We start from the raw sequence: 23,130 nt of genomic DNA, 5'->3' as shown, positions 1-23,130 counted from the left end.
TATCTGTATTTTCTTCCTTATTTATCTCTTCAGCCCAGTGGCTTTATGTGGTGTTTGTATACTCATGATTCTCAAATTTATATCTTCATCTTAAATCTTTCCAGTTTCAAACTTATATATTCAATTATCTGTTTGATATCGCCACTTGGATGCCACATAAGCATTGCAAACTGATCCTATCTAATATAGAACTCTTGATTCACCATCCGTGTCCCAGAAATAAATCTATTTCTCCTACAGTCTTCCGTATCTCAGTAAATGGCACCAACATCCAACCAGTTGTTAGAATAAAATCTAGATGTCATCCTTATTTCCTCTCTTATCCTCATTCTTCATCTAATCCATCATCAAATCCTATCAATTATAGCTCTAAAATATATCTCACGTTTTTCTCTTCATCTCTATTGCTACCACCCTATCCAAGTCACTATTATCTCTCAACAGTACTACTTCAACATCTATCTAATTCCCTATTTCCAAGCCACTCCCTACCTCAATAATCAGAGTGATCTTTTAAGAATATCATCGGCCGGGTATTGTGGTTCACACCTGTAATCCCAGCACTTTGGGAGGCCGAGCTGGGCAGATCACGAGGCCAAGATATCGAGACCATCCTGGCCAACATGGTGAAATCCTGTGTCTACTAAAAATACAAAAATTTGCTGGGCGTGGTGGTGCATGCCTTTAGTCCCAGCTACTCAGGAGTCTGAGGCAGGAGAATCGCTTGAACCCAGGAGGCAGAGGTTGCAGTGAGCTGAGATTGTGCCACTGCACTCCAGCCTGGCAACAGAGCGAGACTCCGTCTCAAAAAAAAAAAAAAAAGATTATCATATGCTAATTTACATTTTAAATGTAATTATATCATATATCCCCAATACCTAACAAAGTGTCTAGCAAATAATAGATCTACAATTTTTAATAGATGAATACTCTCTAGTAATATTCCCATATATCTCTAATAATTTCTAATCTCAGTTCTCAGAAAAATTTCTGAGATACCTAAAGACCTATCCACTTACTGAATCATTCACTCATTCAGCAATTGTTTGGGTATTGTATTAATTGAAATTAGGTCCAGCTGCACACTATATCTTAAAGATGACAGAAGTCTGTTTCCCGTTCATATAAAAAATTCTGGAGGTAGGCAGTGAAGGATTGACATGGCAGCTCTGTGAGCTACTATTATGGTTTCTTGCATCTTGTTGCTCTGCCATTTCCAGATTCCACTTTATAATCTAATACGGCTACTCAAACTCACATCTGCGTCTACCAGGAAAGAGGAAGGACATGAGAAACGCCATATCAGCTCCATTTAAGGACACTTCCCAGAAATTGCACCCACTTCGACTTGCATCTCACTGACCATCACGATAACTAGCAAAGAACACTGGGGAAGAGCCTTTTAACTGGACAGCAATGTTTCCAACTAAAAGTCAGGATCCTTATTATTATAGAAGGAGAAGAATAAATATTGAGGGATAAGCAGCAGCTTTTTCCAAAGTTCCTGTTGTGACCAGGTAATGTTCGGGTGCAGGGATACGAAGATCAGTAAGACACAAGGTCTGTGCTTGAAGCATTAGTCTAATGGCAGAAAACAATATGTAAATAAATAAAATTCCGAACCAGAAGACTGCCACTGTTTGGAGATCATGGCTTTTCTGAGTCCCCAAAGATTTTCTACACCCCAAGAGCTGAAAGAGAGGAGAGTGGTTCCAGTGTTTTACATCACTGCACTATACAGACTGTTTCAATTTTCCACAGCTATAATATTGGACATTTTTCAGCTCTGTTCTATTGGACATGATACTTTCATGACACTGAGCAAAGATCATTTAAACCTCTATAAATATATATAAACAACTGTGACAACAGTTCTAATAGTTTGAAAATGCCCATTTTCAGAAATTTGTTAAGACTCAACGTTTTTTAATTTGACAGAAAATCAAACTAATTGACTGTTTTAAGACTATACAGAAAACTCCAAGACAAAATAAAAAGAAATGAGCAATGGTAGCATGTCAGAAAGAAAAAAGTAATATTGTAACTTACTGTTAACCACTGGTTATCTAGCAGTTCCTTAGCTGTGATTCTGTGAGCAGGGTCTACTTTCATGAGTTGTTTCAAAACGCTTTTAGCTAAAAATAAGAAAAAAATCCTGAAAAAATCTTGTTTATTTTAACTACAATTAATAGCATACATTTTACAATTTTTTAGGATTAGGTCAGTATAACAGGAAAGAAAGATGCCAAGTATACAATAAAAATCATCAGTATAAATGCCTAATAAATATAGTTTAAAGCCTAAAGTGAAGTTTTATTGCCTGGATTACCTAGTTTAATGGTCTATAGTAAACATTAGCTAGATGATCAGCAAATTTCCTCTTTAACTTTTACTATGTATTTTCCACTTTTGAAAGTTTTGATGATTAACAATCACAGTGAAGATATCACTATTTCCACAAGTAAATAGTGGTCATTTCCACAAGTAAATTTAATGACTAAACAGAGATTTAAAACATTTTAACCACTAGCCAACTTTCTTATGTTACTTATATTAGCTTTAGTAAATAATAACGCATCTATACTTACCACAGTCACTTATGGAATTCCAGACTGGATTTTCAAAATGTAGTTCTCCTTTTCTTATTAACTCAAAAAGCTTCTCTTCTGAGCTTGCCAAAAAGGGTGGTTCTCCACATAATCTGCAACAAAGGCAGTCACTTTGTTTAAATTTTTTTAAATAATAAAAATAAGGCTATTAAAATTAAGTTTCCATAGGACTTGGAAGTAGTGTTGCTTCATATTTAAGGAAAGGATGGGAAGAGATGGGTACCTCCCTGGAAGTAAAAATGGAAACAACAGGGTTTTCCAAGATCAGTGCTAGGCTCTTATTTCAACATTGAGAGGAAGGATCTGGTAGAGGAAGTATGCAAGTATACACTGAAACCTCCAGATCAGCAAATGACCCAAAGCTCTTGCAGGTGGGGAAACACTAAGCTTAAATGTGGTTAAAATACGGGAAGGTGAGTGCAAGTGTACAATAATAGTGGTAGTTAATAAAGGAGATACACTTTGGAGTGAGCAACAGGAAGGTAATACCTTAAGGAACATAATGCAAATTGACTCAACTGAAAAATACAATGAATTATCAGGGTCTAACTAGTTACCAAAGTCTGATGACCACCTAAGGCTTTCATCCGTAGTAAAATACTATACAAATGTTAGTAATAACAAAAATAAACCAAGACTAACCCTGGGAATTTCTTCTTTTTATTTTTTGAGATGGAGTCTCACTCCGTCTCCCAGGCTGGAATGCAGTGGTGCAATCTCGGCTCACTGCAACTTCCACCTCCTGGATTCAAGCCATTTTCCTGCCTCAGCCTCCCGAGTAGCAGGGATTACAGTCACGCGCCATCTCGCCCGGCTAATTTTTGTATTTTTAGTAGAGATAGGGTTTCACCATGTTGGCCAGGCTGGCCTCAAACTTCTGACCTCAATTCATCCACCTGCCTTGGCCTCCCAAAGTGCTGGGATTACAGGCACGCGTCAACGCGCCCAGCCCTAACCCTCGGAATTTCTATGGGATCTAAGTCAATGCCAAAAAGCCATTAAAATGGACACAACTCTTCAAAAATTGTATATGTAATGAAAAGGGTCTGAATGTGGAAAAATCAGACAATAATTTGACCCTTCGGCCTGAAAGGGTGAAAGCTAAGTATACATAATGACCAACATCAGTAAAACCATGAGCAGTGTGTATAAAGTAAACATGGGCTTGTTTTCACATTCTTTAATACAGAAACAATGTACCTTTAGACTCTTAACAGAACATGGCAAGCCTATAAAGCTATTACTTCAATAAGTGATCTAGGTCAAAACTACAAGAACAAGCTTAAAAGCTGAGTTCAATTCTTCATAACACAATATCAACAAATGTCAGCCATCCTCATTACTGTCAACTCCAACATCTGAGGGCAGTCCTATAGATAACAACCAGATTTGTCCAATGACAACCAGACAGATGAAATTAGATTCATCACAGGGGCAACTCTGTGTCTATTCTTCAACTCTCAGGAATATATTTTTATACTTCATTGATGAAAGAATAAAATGGCATAATTTCATTATACTTCCCAAACTGCTGGTCTACACTGTACATAAGTATAATAATCTCTATGTCTTTTAACAGTTACATTTTTACTAATTTTCTGTATATTTTTCTTTAATTATTTAAAAATCTAACTCATGAACATTTTCTGAATTAGTCAAAACTTGTTTTCATAGTAATGATGACGATTATGATGACTTTTGTGGGGGGAAAAGTTGCTTTCGTCCTAGTGGTTTATCAAACTAGAACAGACAATAGAGCTTTTTCATTTACCAATAGGTTCTTACTAAGTATTTATCAGTATCATATTGTTCTGCAAACTCTTATTTTAATACTTTTTATCTCTCTAGCTCATTCTGATTTCCTCTGTCTCATCCTATTCGTCTTGCTATTGTTCAGTTTTAAAACGCAATTTAAAAAGCTATCGAAAACAAAACAGCCAGAAAAATGGCCTTCTGGACAATTACTATCTATTAAAACAGTGCAGGCCAGCAAAGGCCTAGTTCATTGAGCCTGTTATCAACCAGTGATATGCACATCCACCAATTTCTTAGCTGCCTCTGCATTGCCTGACTAGCATACAACTATAGCTTAAGGGCTACATCTTAAAAAATTCACTTTTTTTCTGTTCTTTGCAATTTTACTTACATAAAAATGTATCTAATGGTTGGTCAATCAGCAGCATACAAAATTTTATGACAGCAATTTCCTGCACATCAGAAAAGGGAATCCAAGACATGAAAAATGTCTCTTAAAGTCTTCCTACTATTTTGTGGCATTCATAGAAATCAAAACAGCAGAGGACAATAACTACAAAGAATATTTACTTATGCTAATTTCACCTTGAGAAAGTATGTTATCACCATCTGATTAAATAGAAATGAATCAGAGGTAACTGATAAACAAGAAAATAAACCCCCTGGAGAAGGTAATATGTAATATGTTTGTGCTCTTGATTAAGGAAATTATAACACCACTGGGCTCAGACAGATAAATGAATAGGCACTGATTAGCTAAGTAAGAGTCTACTGTAAAGAGAAGACAACGTCATTATGATGATATACAGTCACACTCTGAAGCAGAAAAATTAAAATTATATTTCTAAGAAAGAGAAAGATGTTTAAGATATAATACATTCACTTTCCTTAACACCAAGTTCAAACTAAGAAGGCAGCAAACACTACATGAATTGCATAATATTAGATTATATATAGGATGTTTGACTAATGCTTTCTAGAAAGTCTTGAGAGTATAAAAGACTAATTTAAAAGTTATATTTTAATTAAAGACTAAGGCTCAGAATTTTTGCACTATGATTTTAATCAGCACAAAACGATGATCAAAAACTTTTTGAATACTTTTATACTTTATGTAATCTAAGCAACGATGTGTGTTGACCAGCTGAGTTACAGCTACAATCACATCATCCAATTTCTACTGCCTGTGTATTCCATTTCACAGAACTGTGAAAAGGTAACTACTGTGATGTCAATATTTAGAAATGATCTGGAAGAGGCAGTGCATAGTGAAATCTTCAATATGACCATAAAACTAATGTTGCATCAACATAAAAATGTTCAGCAAGAGGCAGAACAATGGTCACTAACTTTTTAGAACACCTCTTAGAAAATTCACTTTAATTCAATTTAACAAACATATTGAGCACTGAATGTATGTCTATTATACCAGATACCAGGAATGCAAAGATGAATAATCTAAGGTCTCTGTCCTCCATGGAATTTAGAACAAGGAAAACAGATACAATATATATAATATTATAATATAGTTTTTAAAAGCTTTATAAGAATACATAAAAGGGAACAATGAATTCTACCGGATTTACACATGTGCAAACCTTCCTGGTTAAATGTTCCTATTTTATTATTTTTTCTTTCAACATTACTGTTTTGCATGATACCTTAAAATCTTTTGTGGAGCATGAGAGAGTATATACTTAATAAATGTAGGAACTCTGCTACGGTGGGGCAAAGTAGGAGTAGAGAAATAGAAGGCCTTAATGTTTGAGCTGGGTCCACCCAGGAGAGAATCTTATAGAGAAAAAGAATACACACATACTCATACACACCCCAGAGGCATATGACACAGGGTGTGTCTGAGTATTGAAATGTGACCTGGAATCATCACAGCACAGTGTAGGTGCACAGGAATATATATCCAGCCCCAAACTGGAAAGGCATGCTGGAATCAGGTCATGAAAGACCTGCTCTGCTATGCCATGCCATGCCATGCCAAGATGCTCTGATACTTCTCTGTATACAAATACATATATACATATATATGTAGATATATATAGATATAGATATATATAGATATATAGATATAGATATAGATATATAGATATATAGATATAGATATATAGAGATATATCTCAGAGGCTTTTATATATATATCAGAGGCTTTTAATCAGGAAAGCAGTATGATCAGATTTGTGATTTGAAAAGACACCCCTGGCAGCAACGTGAAGGACAAACTGGGGAGGGTGACCAGAAGTAGGGAGAACAGTCAGAAAGACCCTGCAATAGTCTAGAAAAGGAATCATGAGGAGAAAAGATACAGGTGAAGAAAAATCAAAGAATAGGTAAGGATATTTCAAAGGAAAAATGAGCAGGACATGGAGTTTGACTGAATCTTGAGAATGAGAGAGAAGGAAGAACAAGAATGACTGAAAGCTCCAGCAGCATTAAGGGAACTGAGAACTGTAGAATGCTCCCTAGATCCTGAATGGCCCTCTGCCTAGTTAGTGCCCACTCCCACCTATGCTCTGCCTGTATGGGTAGAACAAGTGCCAGGCCACAGTACCTCCCTACACCTGATAAGCTATAAGTGAACCTCATGAGAAAACACAAAGAAGCTTTTGGTTTGTAGCAAAGGATACAGAAGGTGTTAAGATTTTTCATTTTGCTCAGATCATATTGTTGCATTTATAGATCAATGAAAACCAAAGCTGAAAGTTATAAATTTACAGTATTAAAAAATACCTCAGGGATGTATACCTGACAACTAATAAGACAGCTTTTAGAATGATCTCCCAATTGGTTTTTAAATCACTTTTTAAAAATATATTAGTTTTAATTTAAAGTCTATATCATTCTACTGTTAGAAACTATCCACTCATCTTAAAGTGTACATTTAGCAGGCTACTTACAACATGTACATTATGACGCCGATGCTCCAAATGTCACACTGCTGGCTATAGTCGTGGGCATTGATAACTTCAGGGGCTGCCAAACAAGCAGATATAAAATAATATTAATAATACAATAAATGTCTTTTAAATGCTTAAACACAAAGCATGAAAAATGTGCTGATGTGCTGTAATTTATTCCCCCATAGGGAAAAGAGAACCAACAGCAGATGTTAAATGAATAATGCACAGGCCTTAACAATTGATGTCACTGTATCCTCACTCCTATCATTTAGCTTCTAATGGAAAAATGGTATAAACTGTATAACTAAATGCACTACCCTTTATTTCTCTAAATTGTTTTGAAATGATTTTGCAAAGATTCTGTAGTTATAGTAGAAGACAACAATATCCCAGCCCTTTCCACAAAATAGAATTAAATATATGCCTTAAGTAGATGTAACATAATGCAAGCCCAATATGTGGAAATCTGGATTCACAGAAAAACTAAGGTACGTGGTTATAAATCACTTTAGTAAAATAATAATAGCATCACTCCTATAACAGAATATGAACTATTTTCTGCATTTTTAAATAAGAAAGCCAAGACAAAGACAGTGCTCCTATAAAACTGGATCAAAAAGCCAACTAGTCACAGGACATAGACTATACTAAATATGTGTGTGTGTGTGTATGTGTGTGTATTTTTTTGAGACAGGGTCTCACTCTATTGTCCAGGCTGGAGTGCAGTGGCATGATCATAGTTCACTGCAGCCTCAAACTACTAGGTTCAAGGTATCATCCTGCTGCAGCCTCCTGAGTGGCTAGGACTACAGGTGCATACCATCATGCCTGGCTAATTGTTTTTTAAAAATTATTTTAGAGATGGGGTCTTGCTGTGTTGCTCAGGCTGGCCTCAAACTCCTGGCCTCAAGTGATCCTCCCACCTCAGCCTCCTGAATAGCTGGAATTAGTGGTGTGAGACACCACACTCAGCTGGCTGCCTTTTAAAAAAGTCACAAATGACATTGCAGGAACAGGTCTATTGTACCTCGACAGCTATGAATCAGATATATTTAAGAAAAAATAAAAAGAAAATAGTTATAGGCAGAAAAATAAAATATATGTATATATTTCAATAGAACTTTAAAATTTATAAAGTACTTTTGCATAAATTGTTACTTGTATAAAGAATGTTAAGAATTCTGTGAGATAGGTATGTAAGCATTTGACTCCCTTTGCTAATGAGGAAACTAAGTTTCAGATATATTAAGTGACTTGCCTAATGTTACACAGCTGCAGAGTGCCTCCTATGCAAAAGGTGCATTTTTACTTTAGAAAAGTTTCAATCTCTCCCACCTACACATACCTACACCTACACACCTACACACACACACACACACACACACACTTTTATAACTACTAAAAGCAAATGGAATTTCATTTCCTCCTTTTTCCTCTGCCTAGTGTTAAAGAAATGAAAGGCAACAAAAAGGGGTCAAACGATTAAACAGAAGAAAGAATGTACAGATTACTAACACTGAGCAATCTGTCTCCAAATGATTGAAAATTAACTAATATTTTCCTTTAAGCCATTATTTGTATTCGTTAACTCTACTTAAAATCTTTAAATATGGAATTTTTAAAGTTCCAGTTGCTCTATGGCCACATGTCTATGACAAGGGCAAATTCTGTGACTGGATTCAGTGAACGATTTCCACACTGGTGCAGCACACAGCAGGGGACAGGAATTCCTGGTCCTTGCTCTTTCAGAGTCATCTTAATTATCAGGGGCATTTCGATTTGCACTGTCATCCCAGCCCTCATAGGGATGCAGAGGCCAGAGTAACTGCCAAGAAGCCATTTAGGAAGTCAGCAAAGCTCCACAAACCATCTGTCTTCTCTCTTGTTCTCTCACTTGTTATCAGTGTAGACAACTAATAAGGAGGCATAAAACTCAGGGTGCTTGAATATATTTTCCCCATGTAACTACAGACCAGATGTCTTTTGCCAACAGGGGTATATGAACAGAATCTAAAGTAGCATTTTCCCAAATAAGATAAAACAATTTCAAAACCTTATGCATCTAGCGAACAAAAAAGCAGTGAATTAGGTATACTCTTCAGCAATAAAAATGAATAAACTACTGATACAACAACATGGATAAGTCTCAAAATCATGATGTAAGACAAAAGAAGAAGACAGACACAAAAGAGTATGTACTGTATGATTCAATTTATATAAACTTCTAGATACGCAAAACTGAGCTGTGGTGATAGAAATCATCAGTGGTTATGGGTGGGGGATTGACTGAAAGGGACACAAATGAACTTTCTGGGGTGACAGAAATGTTCTATGACTTGAACATAATGGGGTAGTGATTATACAAGTGTATGCATTTGTCAAAACTTAAAATTTGTGCATCCTACTACAAGTAAACTATATTCCTAAAAAGCTGATTTTTAAAAATCTACTAAAAGTACAAAAACAATGTGTCAAAGACCTATCTTGGTGAATGACTCTCTTAGAGATCAACAGAAGTGGCAAGCAAAAATACACTAACAATATGGAAGATTTGAATCACAAAAATATCACATTTCATTTAATAAGCACACACAGAAATTTTTATGCTCAACAAACCAGGTATACATACATATTTTTAAAATATCCAATGCATCATCTGCAAAAGCTGATCATGTGTTCAGTCACAAAGAAAATTCCTAAAAGTTGAAAACCTTTAAGACGCAATCACCTACCACAATAAAGAAAACCAGACAGATAAACCAAAAGGCTAGGACAACTAACATGCATTGCATGCGTTTCAAACACATTTCAATCACCTGGAAAAATTCTAAAAACACTTATAAATAATTTTTCAATTAAAGAAGACTAAAATTAAAATTATAGTATATCAAGAGATTAATCACAATTAGAACACCGTATGGCAAAAAAAAAAAAAAAAAAAAGTCAAGGTACTCAGAGGAAAATATACAGCCTCCAATGCATTTCATAGAAAATAAGCCTGATAATAAATACGTATTCAACTTAGGAAGTCATAATAAAAAACAAACCACTAGCCACAGTGGCTCATGCCTATAATCCCAGCACTTTGGGAGGCCGACACAGAAGGATCGCTTGAACCCAGGAGTTTGAGATCAGCTGGGGCATGAGACCTCATCTCTACTGAAAATTAAAAAGAAAAAAGTTATCCGGGAATGGTGGCACATGCCTGTGCTCCTGGCTCCTGGGGAGGCTGAGGTGGGAGGAACGCTTGAGCCTAGGAGGCTGAGGCTGCAGAAAGCCGTGACTGCACTACTGCACCCCAGCCTAAGCAACAGAGGGAGGCCCTGTCTCAAAAAAATTAAATGAAATAAACAAGCCAACCAAAATAAAGCACAAAGAAGGAATTCAGAAAAGTAAAAGCAGAAATTAATGAAAAAGCAAACCAAATAACAATTACATATGTGCTGGTTCTTGAAAAGCCCATTGGGAGCTTTATTTATTATTTATTAACTGTCCTAACAACTAACAAATTTGATCTAGATAAAATTATTAGTATTACAAAGAGCTAAAATTCAGGCCTAAGTGCTAGACACTGCTAAGCACTTTATATATTTTTTCTCATTTAATTCTCATGTCAATCTGATAAAAAAAACTATTGTCTTCTAAACACTTCCTACCACCCTTCCTTTTTTTTTGTACTCAGCACTTTGCTCTAAAACATCAGATTTATAAAAATCTTGTTTAATGTTTGTGCCACAAGAATGTTAAGTTCCATGAAGGCAAAACATTTTTATGTTTTGTTCACTGTTGTATTTTTAATACCTAGAACAATGTCTGACACTAAGTAGGTCCTCAAAAAATTTTTTAGAAATGAGTGACATAATTCCTATTATATATATAGAAACTGTGATAAGAGCAGATAATAAGTGCATATTGAATTTATAGGAGGATATAACTGCAGGTACACAGGAGAATATGAAAACAATAAGTAAACATAATATGCATATTTATGTCAATGAAACTTAAATCTCAATAAAAGAAACAATTTTCTAGAAAAACATAAACTATCAAAATGATTCAAGAAAATGCAGAAAACTTGGATAATTTAGTATAAATTGAAAAAATAATAGAAACTTTATCCCCGAAAAAGTAACAGAACCAAAAAATTTAAGAGGAAATTTCAAACTATTATTAGATAATTTTTATTATCTAAAAGGTTCATTTTTTGGTTCCATATGAACTTTAAAGTAGTTTTTTCCAATTCTGTGAAGAAAGCCAATGGTAGCTTGATGGGGATAGCACGAAATCTATAAATTACTTTGGACACTATGGCGATTTTCACGATATTGATTCTTCCTATCCATGAGCATGGAATGTTTTTCCATTTGTGTCCTCTCTTATTTCCTTGAGCAGTGGTTTGTAGTTCTCCTTGAAGAGGTCCTTCACATCCCTTGTAAGTTGGATTCCTAGGTATTTTATTCTCTTTGTAGCAATTGTGAATGGGAGTTCCCTCGATTTGGCTCTCTGTCTGTTATTGGTGTATAGGAATGCTTCTGATTTTTGCACATTGATTTTGTATCCTGAGACTTTGCTGAAGTTGCTTATCAGCTTAAGGAGATTTGGGACTGAGACAATGGGGTTTTCTAGATATACAATCATGTCATCTGCAAACAGAGACAATTTGACTTCCTCTCTTCCTATTTGAATACCCTTTATTTCTTTCTCTTGCCTGCCTGCCCTGACCAGAACTTCCAATACTATGTTGAATAGGAGTGGTGAGAGAGGGCATCCTTGTCTTGTGCCAGTTTTCAAAGGGAATGCTTCCAGCTTTTGCCCATTCTGTATGATATTGGCTGTGGGTGTGTCATAAATAGCTCTTATTATTTTGAGATACGTTCCATCAATATCTAGTTTATTCAGAGTTTTTAGCATGAAGAGTTGTTGAATTTTATCAAAGGCCTTTTCTGCATCTATTGAGATAATCATGTGGTTTTTGTCTTTGGTTCTGTTTATGTGGTGGATTACGTTTACTGATTTGCGTATGTTGAACCAGCCTTGCATCCCAGAGACGAAGCTGACTTGATTGTGGTGGATAAGCTTTTTGATGTGCTGCTGGATTCAGTTTGCCAGTATTTTATTGAGGATTTTTGCATCACTGTTCATCAGGGACATTGGTCTGAAATTTTCTTTTTTTGTTGTGTCTCTGCCAGGTTTTGGTGTCAGGATGCTGCTGGCCTCATAAAATGAGTTAGGGAGGAGTCCCTCTTTCTATTGTTTGGAATAGTTTCAGAAGGAATGGTACCAGCTCCTCCTTGTACCTCTGGTAGAATTCGGCTGTGAATCCGTCTGGTCCTGGGCTTTTTTTGGTTGGTAGGCTATTAATTACTGCCTCAATTTCAGAATTTGTTATTGGTGTATTCAGGGATTTGACTCCTCCCTGGTTTAGTCTTGGGAGGGTGTATGTGTCCAGAAATTTATCCATTTCTTCTAGATTTTCTACTTTATTTGTGTAGAGGTGTTTATAGTATTCTCTGATGGTAGTTTGTATTTCTGTGGGATCAGTGCTGATATCCCCTTTATCACTTTTTATTGTGTCTATTTGATTCTTCTCTTTTTTCTTTATTAGTCTGGCTAGCAGTCTATCTATTTTGTTAATGTTTTCAGAAAAACCAGCTCCTGGATTCATTGATTGTTTGAAGGGTTTTTTGTGTCCCTATCTCCTTGGGTTCTGCTCTGAACTTAGTTATTTCTTGTCTTCTGCTAGCTTTTGAATGTTTGCTCTTGCTTCTTTAGTTCTTTTAATTGTGATGTTAGGGTGTCGATTTTAGATCTTCCCCACTTTCTCCTATAGCCAAGACAATCTTAAGCAAAAAGAACAAAGCTGGAGGCATCACACTACCTGACTTCAAACTATACTACAAGGCCACAGTAACCAAAACAGCCTGGTACTGGTACCAAAACAGATGTATAGACCAATGGAACAGAACAGAGGCCTCAGAAATAACACCACATATCTACAACAATTTGATCTTTCACAAATCTGATAGAAACAAGCAATGGGGAAAGGATTCCCTATTTAATAAACGATGTTGGGAAAACTGGCTAGCCATATGCAGAAAACTGAAACTGGACTCCTTCCTTACACCTTATACAAAAATTAACTCAAGATGGATTAAAGACTTAAATGTAAGACCTAAAACCATAGAAAACCTAGAAGAAAACCTAGGCAATACCATTCAGGACACAGGCCTGGGCAAAGACTTCATGACTAAAACACCAAAAGCAATGTCAACAAAATCCAAAATTGACAAATGGGATCTAATTGACAAATGGGATAGTTTCTTCTGCACAGCAAAAGAAACTATCATCAGAGTGAACAGGCAACCTAGAGAATGGGAGAAAATTTTTGCAATCTATCCATCTAACAAAGGGCTAATATCCAGAATCTACAAGAACTTAAACTTACAAGAAAAGAACAACCCCATCAAAAGTGCGCAAAGGATATGAACAGACACTTTTCAAAAGATTACATTTATGCAGCCAACATACCAGAGGTACAAGGAGAAGCTGGTACCATTCCTTCTGAAACTATTCCAATCAATAGAAAAAGAGAGAATCCTCCCTAACTCATTTTATGAGGCCGGCATCATCCTGATATCAAAGCCTGGCAGAGACGCAACCAAAAAAGAGAATTTTAGACCAATATCCCTCAGGAACATCGATGCAGAAATCCTCAATAAAATACTGGCAAACCGAATCCAGCAGCACATCAAAACGTTTATCCACCATGATAAAGTGGGCTTCATCCCTGGGATGCAAGGCTGGTTCAACTTACACAAATCAATAAACGTAATCCATCATATAAACAGAACCAACGACAAAAACCATATGATTATCTCAATAGACGCAGAAAAGGCCTTTGACAAAATTCAACAATGCTTCATGCTAAAAACTCTCAATAAATTAGGTATTGATGGGACGTATCTCAAAATAATAAGAGCTATCTATGACAAACCCACAGCCAATATCATACTGAATGGGCAAAAACTGGAAGCATTCCCTTTGAAAAGTGGCACAAGACAGGGATGTCCTCTCTCACCACTCCTATTCAACATAGTGTTGGAAGTTCTGGCCAGGGCAATCAGGCAGGAGAAGGAAATAAAGGGTATTCAATTAGGAAAAGAGGAAGTCAGATTGTCCCTGTTTGCAGATGACATGATTGTATATCTAGAAAACCCCATTGTCTCAGCCCAAAATCTCCTTAAGCTGATAGGCAACTTCAGCAAAGTCTCAGGATACAAAATCAATGTGCAAAAATCACAAGCATTCTTGTACACCAATAACAGACAAACAGAGAGCCAAATCGTGAGTAAACTCCCATTCAGAATTGCTTCAAAGAGAATAAAATATCTAGGAATCCAACTTACAAGGGATGTGAAGGACCTTTTCAAGGAGAACTACAAACCACTGCTCAATGAAATAAAAGAGGATACAAACAAATGGAAGAACATTCCATGCTCATGGATAGCAACAATCAATATTGTGAAAACGGCCATACTGCCCAAGGTAATTTATACATTCAATGCCATCCCCATCAAGCTACCAATGACTTTCTTCACAGAATTGGAAAAAACTACTTCAAAGTTCATATGGAGCCAAAAAAGAGCCCGCATTGCCAAGTCAATCCTAAGCCAAAAGAACAAAATTGGAGGCATCACGCTACCTGACTTCAAACTATACTACAGGGCTACAGTAACCACAACAGCATGGTAATGGTACCAAAACAGAGATCTAGACCAATGGAACAGAACAGAGCCCTCAGAAATAATGCCACATAGCTACAACTATCTGATCTTTGACAAACCTTACACAAACAAGAAATGGGGAAAGGATTCCCTGTTTAATAAATGGTGCTGGGGAAACTGGCTAGCCATATGTAGAAAGCTGAAACTAGATCCCTTCCTTACACCTTATACAAAAATTAATTCAAGATGGAGTAAAGACTTACATGTTAGACCTAAAACCATAAAAACCCTAGGAGAAAACCTAGGCAATACCATTCAGGACATAGGCATGGGCAAGGATTACATGTCTAAAACACCAAAAGCAATGGCAACAAAAGCCAAAATTGACAAATGGGATCTCATTAAACTAAAGAGCTTCTGCGCAGCAAAAGAAACTACCATCAGAGTGAACAGGAAACCTACAGAATGGGAGAAAATTTTTGCAATCTACTCATCTGACAAAGGGCTAATATGCAGAATCTACAATGAACTCAAACAAATTTAAAAGAAAAAAGCAAACAACCCCATCAAAAAGTGGGCAAAGGATATGAACAGACACTTCTCAAAAGAAGACATTTATGCAGCCAAAAGACACATGAGAAAATGTTCATCATCACTGGCCATCAGAGAAATGCAAATCGAAATCACAATGAGATACCATCTCACACCAGTTAGAATGGCCATCATTAAAAAGTCAGGAAACAGGTACTGGAGAGGATGTGGAGAAATAGGAACACTTTTACACTGTTGGTGGGACTGTAAACTAGTTCAACCATTGTGGAAGTCAATGTGGCAATTCCTCAGGGATATAGAACTAGAAATACCATTTGACCCAGCCATCCCATTACTGGGTATATACCCAAAGGATTATAAATCATGCTGCTATAAAGACACATGCACACGTATGTTTATTGTGGCACTATTCACAATAGCAAAGACCTGGAACCAACCCAAATGTCCAACAATGATAGACTAGATTAAGAAAATGTGGCACATATACACCATGGAATACTATGCAGTCATAAAAAATGATGAGTTCATGTCCTTTGTAGGGACATGGATAAAGCTGGAAACCTTTCTCAGCAAACTATCGCAAGGACAAATACCACATGTTCTCACTCATAGGTGGGAATTGAACAATGAGAACACATGTTCTCACACACCGGGGCCTGTTGTGGGGTGGGGGGAGTGGGGAGGGATAGGGGAACATCACACACCGGGGCCTGTTGTGGGGTGGGGGGAGTGGGGAGGGATAGCATTAGGAGATATACCTAATGTTAAATGACGAGTTAATGGGTGCAGCACACCAACATGGCACATGTATACATATGTAACTAACCTGCACGTTGCGTACATGTACCCTAAAACTTAAAGTATAATTAAAAAAAAAGAAAAAGAAGCTCATCATCACTGGTCTTTAGAGAAATGCAAATCAGGCCGGGCACGGTGGCTCAGGCTTGTAATCCCAGCACTTTGGGAGGCCGAGGCGGGTGGATCACGAGGTCAGGAGATTGAGACCACAGTGAAACCCCATCTCTACAAAAAATACAAAAAACTAGCTGGGCGTGGTGGAGAGCACCTGTAGTCCCAGCTACTCGGAGAGGCTGAGGCAGGAGAATAGTGTGAACCCGGGAGGCGGAGCTTGCAGTGAGCCGAGATTGCGCCACTGCACTCCAGCCTGGGCGACAGAGCGAGACTCTGTTTCAAAAAAAAAAAAAAAAGAGAAATGCAAATCATAACCATAATGAGATACCATTTCACGTCAGTAAGAATGGTGGTCATTAAAAAAGTCAGGAAACAACAGATGCTGGAGAGGATGTGGAGAAATAGGAATGCTTTTACACTGTTGGTGGGAATGCAAATTAGTTCAACCATTGTGGAATACAGTATGGTGACTCCTCAAGGATCTAGAACTAGAAATACCATTTGACCCAGCAATCCCATTACTGGGTATATATATACCCAAAGGATTATAAATTATTCTACTATAAAAACACATGCACACTTACGTTTATTGTGGCACTGTTCACAATAGCAAAGACTTGGAACCAAGCCAAATGCCCATCAATGATAGACTGGATAAAGAAAATGTGGCACATATATACACCATGGAATACTATGCAGCCATAAAAAAAGGATGAGTTCATGTCCTTTGCAGGGACATGGATGAAGCTGAAAACCATCATTCTCACCAAAGTAACACAGGAACATAAAACCAAATGCTCCATGTTCTCACTCATAAGTGGGAGTTGAACAATGAGAACACATGGACACAGGGAGGAGAACATCACACACCGGGGCCTGTTGGGGGGTTGGGGGCTAGGGCAGGGATAGCATTAGGAGAAATACCTAATGTAGATGATGGGTTGATGGGTGCAGCAAACCACCATGGCACATGTATACCTATGTAACAAACCTACACGTTCTGTACATGTATCCCAGAACTTAAAATATAATAATAAAAAAAGTTCATGATCATATAAGAAGTTAAAAAAATTATTTTTTAAGTGAGGCCAGCATAACCCTAACATCAGAAAAGACAAAGGAAGCACAAAAGAAGAAAAGCCATAGTCAAAGCTCCTAAATAAAAGTGCTGACAAATTGAATACCACAGTACATTAAACCATGTGAGGTTGAATTTAAATGTGCAAGGATGGTTCAACATTCTAAAATTGATTATGTAATTACTTCATTAGTAAATTTAAAGAGAAAAATATGATTATCTCAATAGGTACAGATTTAAATAGACACTTCACCAAAAATGATATATGAATGCCTAGTAAGCACATGAAAGACACTCAACATCATTAATCATTAGGAAAATGCAAACTAAAAATCACAATAAGATACCACTTCCTACAATAAGATACCACTTCCTAAGATACTAGTCCTATGGACTAGAATTGTATAATTTAAAAGATAGGTAATATCAAGAGTTGTTGAAGATATGGAGAAACTGGAACCCTCACAAATTGCTGGTAGGAAGGTAATGGTCATTTTGTAAAAGAGTTTGGCAATTTCATAAAAAATTAAACATAAACTTAACATATGATCCAACAATTTCACTCTTAGTAACTAATTCTAAAAATACTTCTAAATGAAACCACATACCCTCACAAAGACCTGTACATGAATATTCATAGCAGCATTATTCATAATAGCCACAAACTGGTAAAAATTCACATGTGCATCGGGGTAAGTAGATAAACAAAATGTGGTATATCCACGCAATGGACAACTATTCAACAATATATAAGAGCAGACTACAGATACATGCTACAACATAAATGTAACCTCAAAAACATTATTCTAAGTGAAAGCAAGCCAAATGTAAAAGACTACATGTTTTATGATTCCATTTATATGAAATGTCCAGAAAAGAAAAAAAAAAAAAAGAGGCACATTTAGAGAGACAAAAAGGCAAATCTAGAGAGATTAGTGGCTACCTGGGGCTGGGATAGGAATAAGATTGAGTATAAACGGGCTGAGGGAACTTTTTGGAGTAGATTTGTTTTGAAACTGGATTGTGGTGATGGTTGCACAACTCTGTGGATGTATGAAAAATCATTGTATTTTTATTGTAAAACAAAAATATATCTTACATTGTAAAGGATGCACAAATATCTTTTATGGTATTTAAATTAAACTTCAATAAAGCTGTTAAGACTCACATTTAGAAAAATAGGAAACTGCTGCTTTCTTTGCAAAATATATCTAATCAGTACTCCATGGAAAAACTGTTTGATGGCGATGAAACTGCATAAAAAAATGCAAAGAGGGCTGGGCATGGTGGCTCATGCCTGTAATCTCAACACTGGGAGGCCGAGGCAGGCAGATCACTTGAGGTCAGGAGTTTGAGATCAGCCTGGCCAATATGGCAAAAACCTGCCTCTACTAAAAATACAAAAATTAGCCAGGTGTGGTGGCAGGTGCCTGTAATCCCAGCTACTCTGGAGGCTGAGGCACGAGAATTGCTTCAACCCAGGAGGTGGAGGTTGCAGTGAGCCCAGACTGCACCACTGCACTCCAGCCTGGGCAACAGAGCAAGACTCCTTTTCGGAAAAAAAAGCAAAGAAGCAAAACATGCACATGATTTTAACATGAGTTAACAAAAGCAATAATTAAGTTTGGGGTATGATTACCTAAGAGATATAAACAACTTTAAGAAGAGCCCAGAGAAATAACAAATTTTTTTTTAAATCTTTAAAGGCAGAACTGTAAGTAAAATACTGAAACAAGTGAAATTGCTTGACCTAAGAAAAGCCCAAATCATGGGTCATTATGTCATGATGGCAAAATCAAATTGTTCAAGCTGTAAGCCATACTGGTTGTTCTACTTTTCTACACATAAAAGAATCAAGTCTGGTGCAGTGTCTCAAGCCTATAATCCCAACACTCCAGCAGAGGCTGGAGGGGTCGTGTGAGCCCAGGAGTTTGAGACCATCCTGGGCAACACAGTGAGACTGCTATCTCTTAAAAACAAAAAAAAATTAATTAGCCAGGTGTGGTGGCATACACCTGTGGTCCTAGCTACTTGAGAGGCTGAGGTAGAGGGATGGCTTGAGCCCAGAAGGTCAAGGCTGTAGTGAGCCAAGATCATGCCACTGCACTCCAGCCTGAGCAACAGAGCATGATCCTGTCTCAAAACAAAAATTAATGTTAAGTCTACTAACTTACCCATATAGATAGGAGTCCCACATGTGGCCTGCAGCATGGCTTCACTCCTACTTTGCTTCTTCACCGCTAAGCCAAAATCAGTCACCTAGGAGAAGAAATTCAAGCACAGTCACCTGTTTTCCTGTCCTAGAGCTCACTCATTCTGAAGATAAGACTTCACATTGAACTTGCATTGAATTCTGGGGTTCTTGAGGGTGGGAGGACTTTAATTGAATCATTAATAAAAATTTTGCATTTCCTTCCCCACCCACCTCTCTGTATAGAGGAGAAACTGGGTAAAGAGAAGCTTGCGTTCTCAAATCTTGAGAGAATACCATGATTTAACCGTTCTTGCCGTCTGATTAAATTCACCAGTCTAACATGGGAAGTTGTATTTTGAGGCATTTAATTTTTTCATATAAAAAAGGTGTTTTTTTTAAAAAAAAAAAAAAGTTCTTTCATTGTAAAACATATTCTGGCTTTAACATATTATCTATGTTTCTGATAATCAAGTTATATTCCAGTTTAAAGCACTGTTATAAATGCAAATAATTATCCCTGTCAGCACTCACTGAAACTCTCCTTTTTTATAATTATTTATAATTGGTAAACAGTATCTTTTCTTTACTATTATTTCCTTTGTGTTTCTAGAGTATACTAATTAAAACAATTACTACACTATGAAAAACTACAACAAGCATATTAACAGAGGAAAAAAAACACAACAACAAGTATTAACTATAAATACACTGGTGGCCTAGTGCTGCAACTGTAGGCCTTCTGCTCAGTTCTAAACCTTGGTCATTAAACATTTAGTTATTAAATATTCAGTATGTGCCTTTGGAATTATCTCCCAAATTGGAACACCCTTAGACTGAAAGCAGAAAAACAGACACATTTATTGATTAAGTAACCAAACATACACTCTTTGTCCAGAGACAATGAATGCAAAGTTTCCAGTGCCTTATGGAGTAAGAAAATCTTCCTCTTTACATGTGATATCACCATTTTTCTAAATAGATGAATCGATTTCTCCATTAGTTTTCATAAATATCTCACTTGGAGCATATGATACCTATCTTTCTCTACGGAAAATCCATCCAGACACATGAAATATACAAAAAGTTTCACAATCCAACTTAGTTCTTTGGAGAGCATCTATTCCTTCATTTATCAAATGTTAAGTGAACACATACTATGTTCCAGGCACTACTTCAGGTACTAAGTGAATAAGACATGCACAGTTCTTGCCTTCATAGAGTTTACAATGGAACTGTTCCAGAACATTTACTTGAGTAAACCAACAATGCTGTTAAACCAATTTCTACTACATAGGACTTAGCTTCTGCAACAGAGTGAGTTACAGACAACATTTTATTTCTAAATTGACATATTTATATATTTTGAAAGCAGCCACTATAATGGTGCTAAATAATGTATCGTAGCATTTATTTGACATTAGGGAACACTTAATTTGAATAAAATCTTCAAGAATAAACACTTGGCACATTAATTGTACTTAGGACATAAATATTAATACACAGGAAAATTTTCAATAAGAAATACAGACTTTAGAATTAATTTAGTATCAAAAGCACAGGCAAGGTGTGCTTTTCTCTAAATCTGTAACACATTTACATCAAATTACCAGACATAATTTTGAAATTAATTAGAATTCAGAGCATCTGTTTGCTTGCTATTAACTAATGATTTAGAATTATTCAAATGAATATGTACTTTAAAAACACATTCAATAGCTCCACTTAACTTGCAAAATTATTCTTGTCAGTTACAACCTCTTGTGAAATTTTTATTTTTTAGCACAAGCCGCTTATTTTCTGGCTGCTCAAAAGCTAGCAACATGCGTCTAAAAAGAGGATGTACTTTGCCACTTTGCTATCAAACTGTTTATAGGCAAATATTTACCACCATTGCTAATCTTACCTTTATGTTTAAGTTTATTTCATTGTTATCATCAATAAGGCTGCTTTTAACCATTATATTTTCCAGTTTCAGATCTCTATGTACAATATCTACCAAGAAAATAAACAACAAATCAAATGAAATGAATAATGGAAAAATAGGAGAGACACATATAGAATAAATATATTTGACAAATTAATACCCGCTGTTGAAAAATTTGAGGGCCAAGCATAGTCTGTCTTGTTCTATTCTCTTATTTATAAACCCTTCCTCCACATTTCTAACCTTAATGAGCCATTTTCTTTGACTCCCTCATCTCTACCCATTTCCCTGTGGCCCCAGCTGGCTGCTCCTCATGATGAGTGGCCTGAGGAGTGTGAAGGAGGATCGTACCCATGCTTAGGTATTCCCAGGAGGAGGGAGATCATCTTAGTCACAAACCCAGCCAGGTTTCCCATATCCTTAGGTCTTCAAATACAGGATTACTTCTTTACTTCTATGCATATGTTACTGTCAGCATAAACATTCTAACATCCTGTAACTTGGCTACATATATACAAACTATACTTATTTCAGTATATTTTTCTACAACATGAACACACATTTTCCTACTTTTTATGTAGTAAAATAAAAAACAAACAAACAAAAACCCTTGAGACACAAAATCTCCAGTTGAACATGTCAGAGCTCAGGTACAATTTTTGTGTACATACAAATAACCATGTACTAAACACTTCCTTTACAAATAATTAATTCAGTTCATATCCATTGCAAACATTTCCCTAGACTTAAAAAGTTATACACAGCTGGGCGCGGTGGCTCGCACCTATAATCCCAGCATTTTGGGAGACTGAGGCAGGCGGATCACGAGGTCAGGAGATCAAGACCATCCTGGCTAACACGGTGAAACCCCATCTCTACTAAAAATACAAAAAAACATTAGCCGGGCATGGTGGCGGGCGCCTGTAGTCCCAGCTACTCTGGAGGCTGAGGCAGGAGAATGGTGTGAGACTGGGAGGCAGAACTTGCAGTGAGCCGAGATCGTGTCACTGCACTCCAGCCTGGGCAACAGAGACTCTGTCTCCAAAAAAAAAAAAAAAAAAAAAAAAAAAGTTATACACATAATTGCTAGAGGAATGTATTGAATGAGTCCTGAACTGGCAATTATACCTAATCATTTATAGCTCCCTTACACAATCCCCAGGCTTTGTTTTTGGAATTTTTGTTTCCATTGCTCTTCTTGTCTCTTTTTACATAAATACCACACAGCTTTAACAAACGTATCATTATGCTTTTATCCTTGCCAGGGCAGATCTCCCTGCTGCCTCCATTGTTCTTCTTTTTCATTGTTGGCTATTTTTACCCATTTGAGAATAATCTTATCAAGTTCCATGAAAAATGTTGCTAAGATTTTGTTTGGAATTATACTGAATTTATAGCTTAATAGGGAAGGACTGACAATAGCATAATATTAAGCCCTTGAAAAAATCGTTTCCCTCTGCCTAGAAAGCC

At 36.6% G+C, this 23,130-nt stretch overlaps 1 protein-coding gene across 15 annotated transcripts in view; it reads right to left on the bottom strand.

Moving 5' to 3' along the window:
* The window catches only part of STK33 (serine/threonine kinase 33), a 239,263-nt gene that overhangs the window by 42,085 nt on the left and 174,048 nt on the right, over positions 1-23,130 (bottom strand). For all 15 annotated transcript variants that reach the window (XM_058446623.1, XM_058446629.1, XM_058446626.1 and 12 more), the window contains 5 exons: positions 21,640-21,728; positions 19,717-19,801; positions 7,274-7,349; positions 2,589-2,701; positions 2,050-2,135 (listed from right to left, as the gene is read on the bottom strand). In XM_058446623.1, the coding sequence (XP_058302606.1) occupies positions 2,050-2,135; positions 2,589-2,701; positions 7,274-7,349; positions 19,717-19,801; positions 21,640-21,728 (449 nt within the window). The remainder of the gene's footprint in view (positions 1-2,049; positions 2,136-2,588; positions 2,702-7,273; positions 7,350-19,716; positions 19,802-21,639; positions 21,729-23,130) is intronic.

The sequence above is a fragment of the Hylobates moloch genome, unplaced genomic scaffold (assembly GCF_009828535.3).
Source record: "Hylobates moloch isolate HMO894 unplaced genomic scaffold, HMol_V3 SCAFFOLD_11, whole genome shotgun sequence".
NCBI lineage: Eukaryota > Metazoa > Chordata > Mammalia > Primates > Hylobatidae > Hylobates > Hylobates moloch.
Note: the sequence above shows the minus strand (reverse complement) of the source record. Positions and strands in the feature narration are given on the sequence as shown.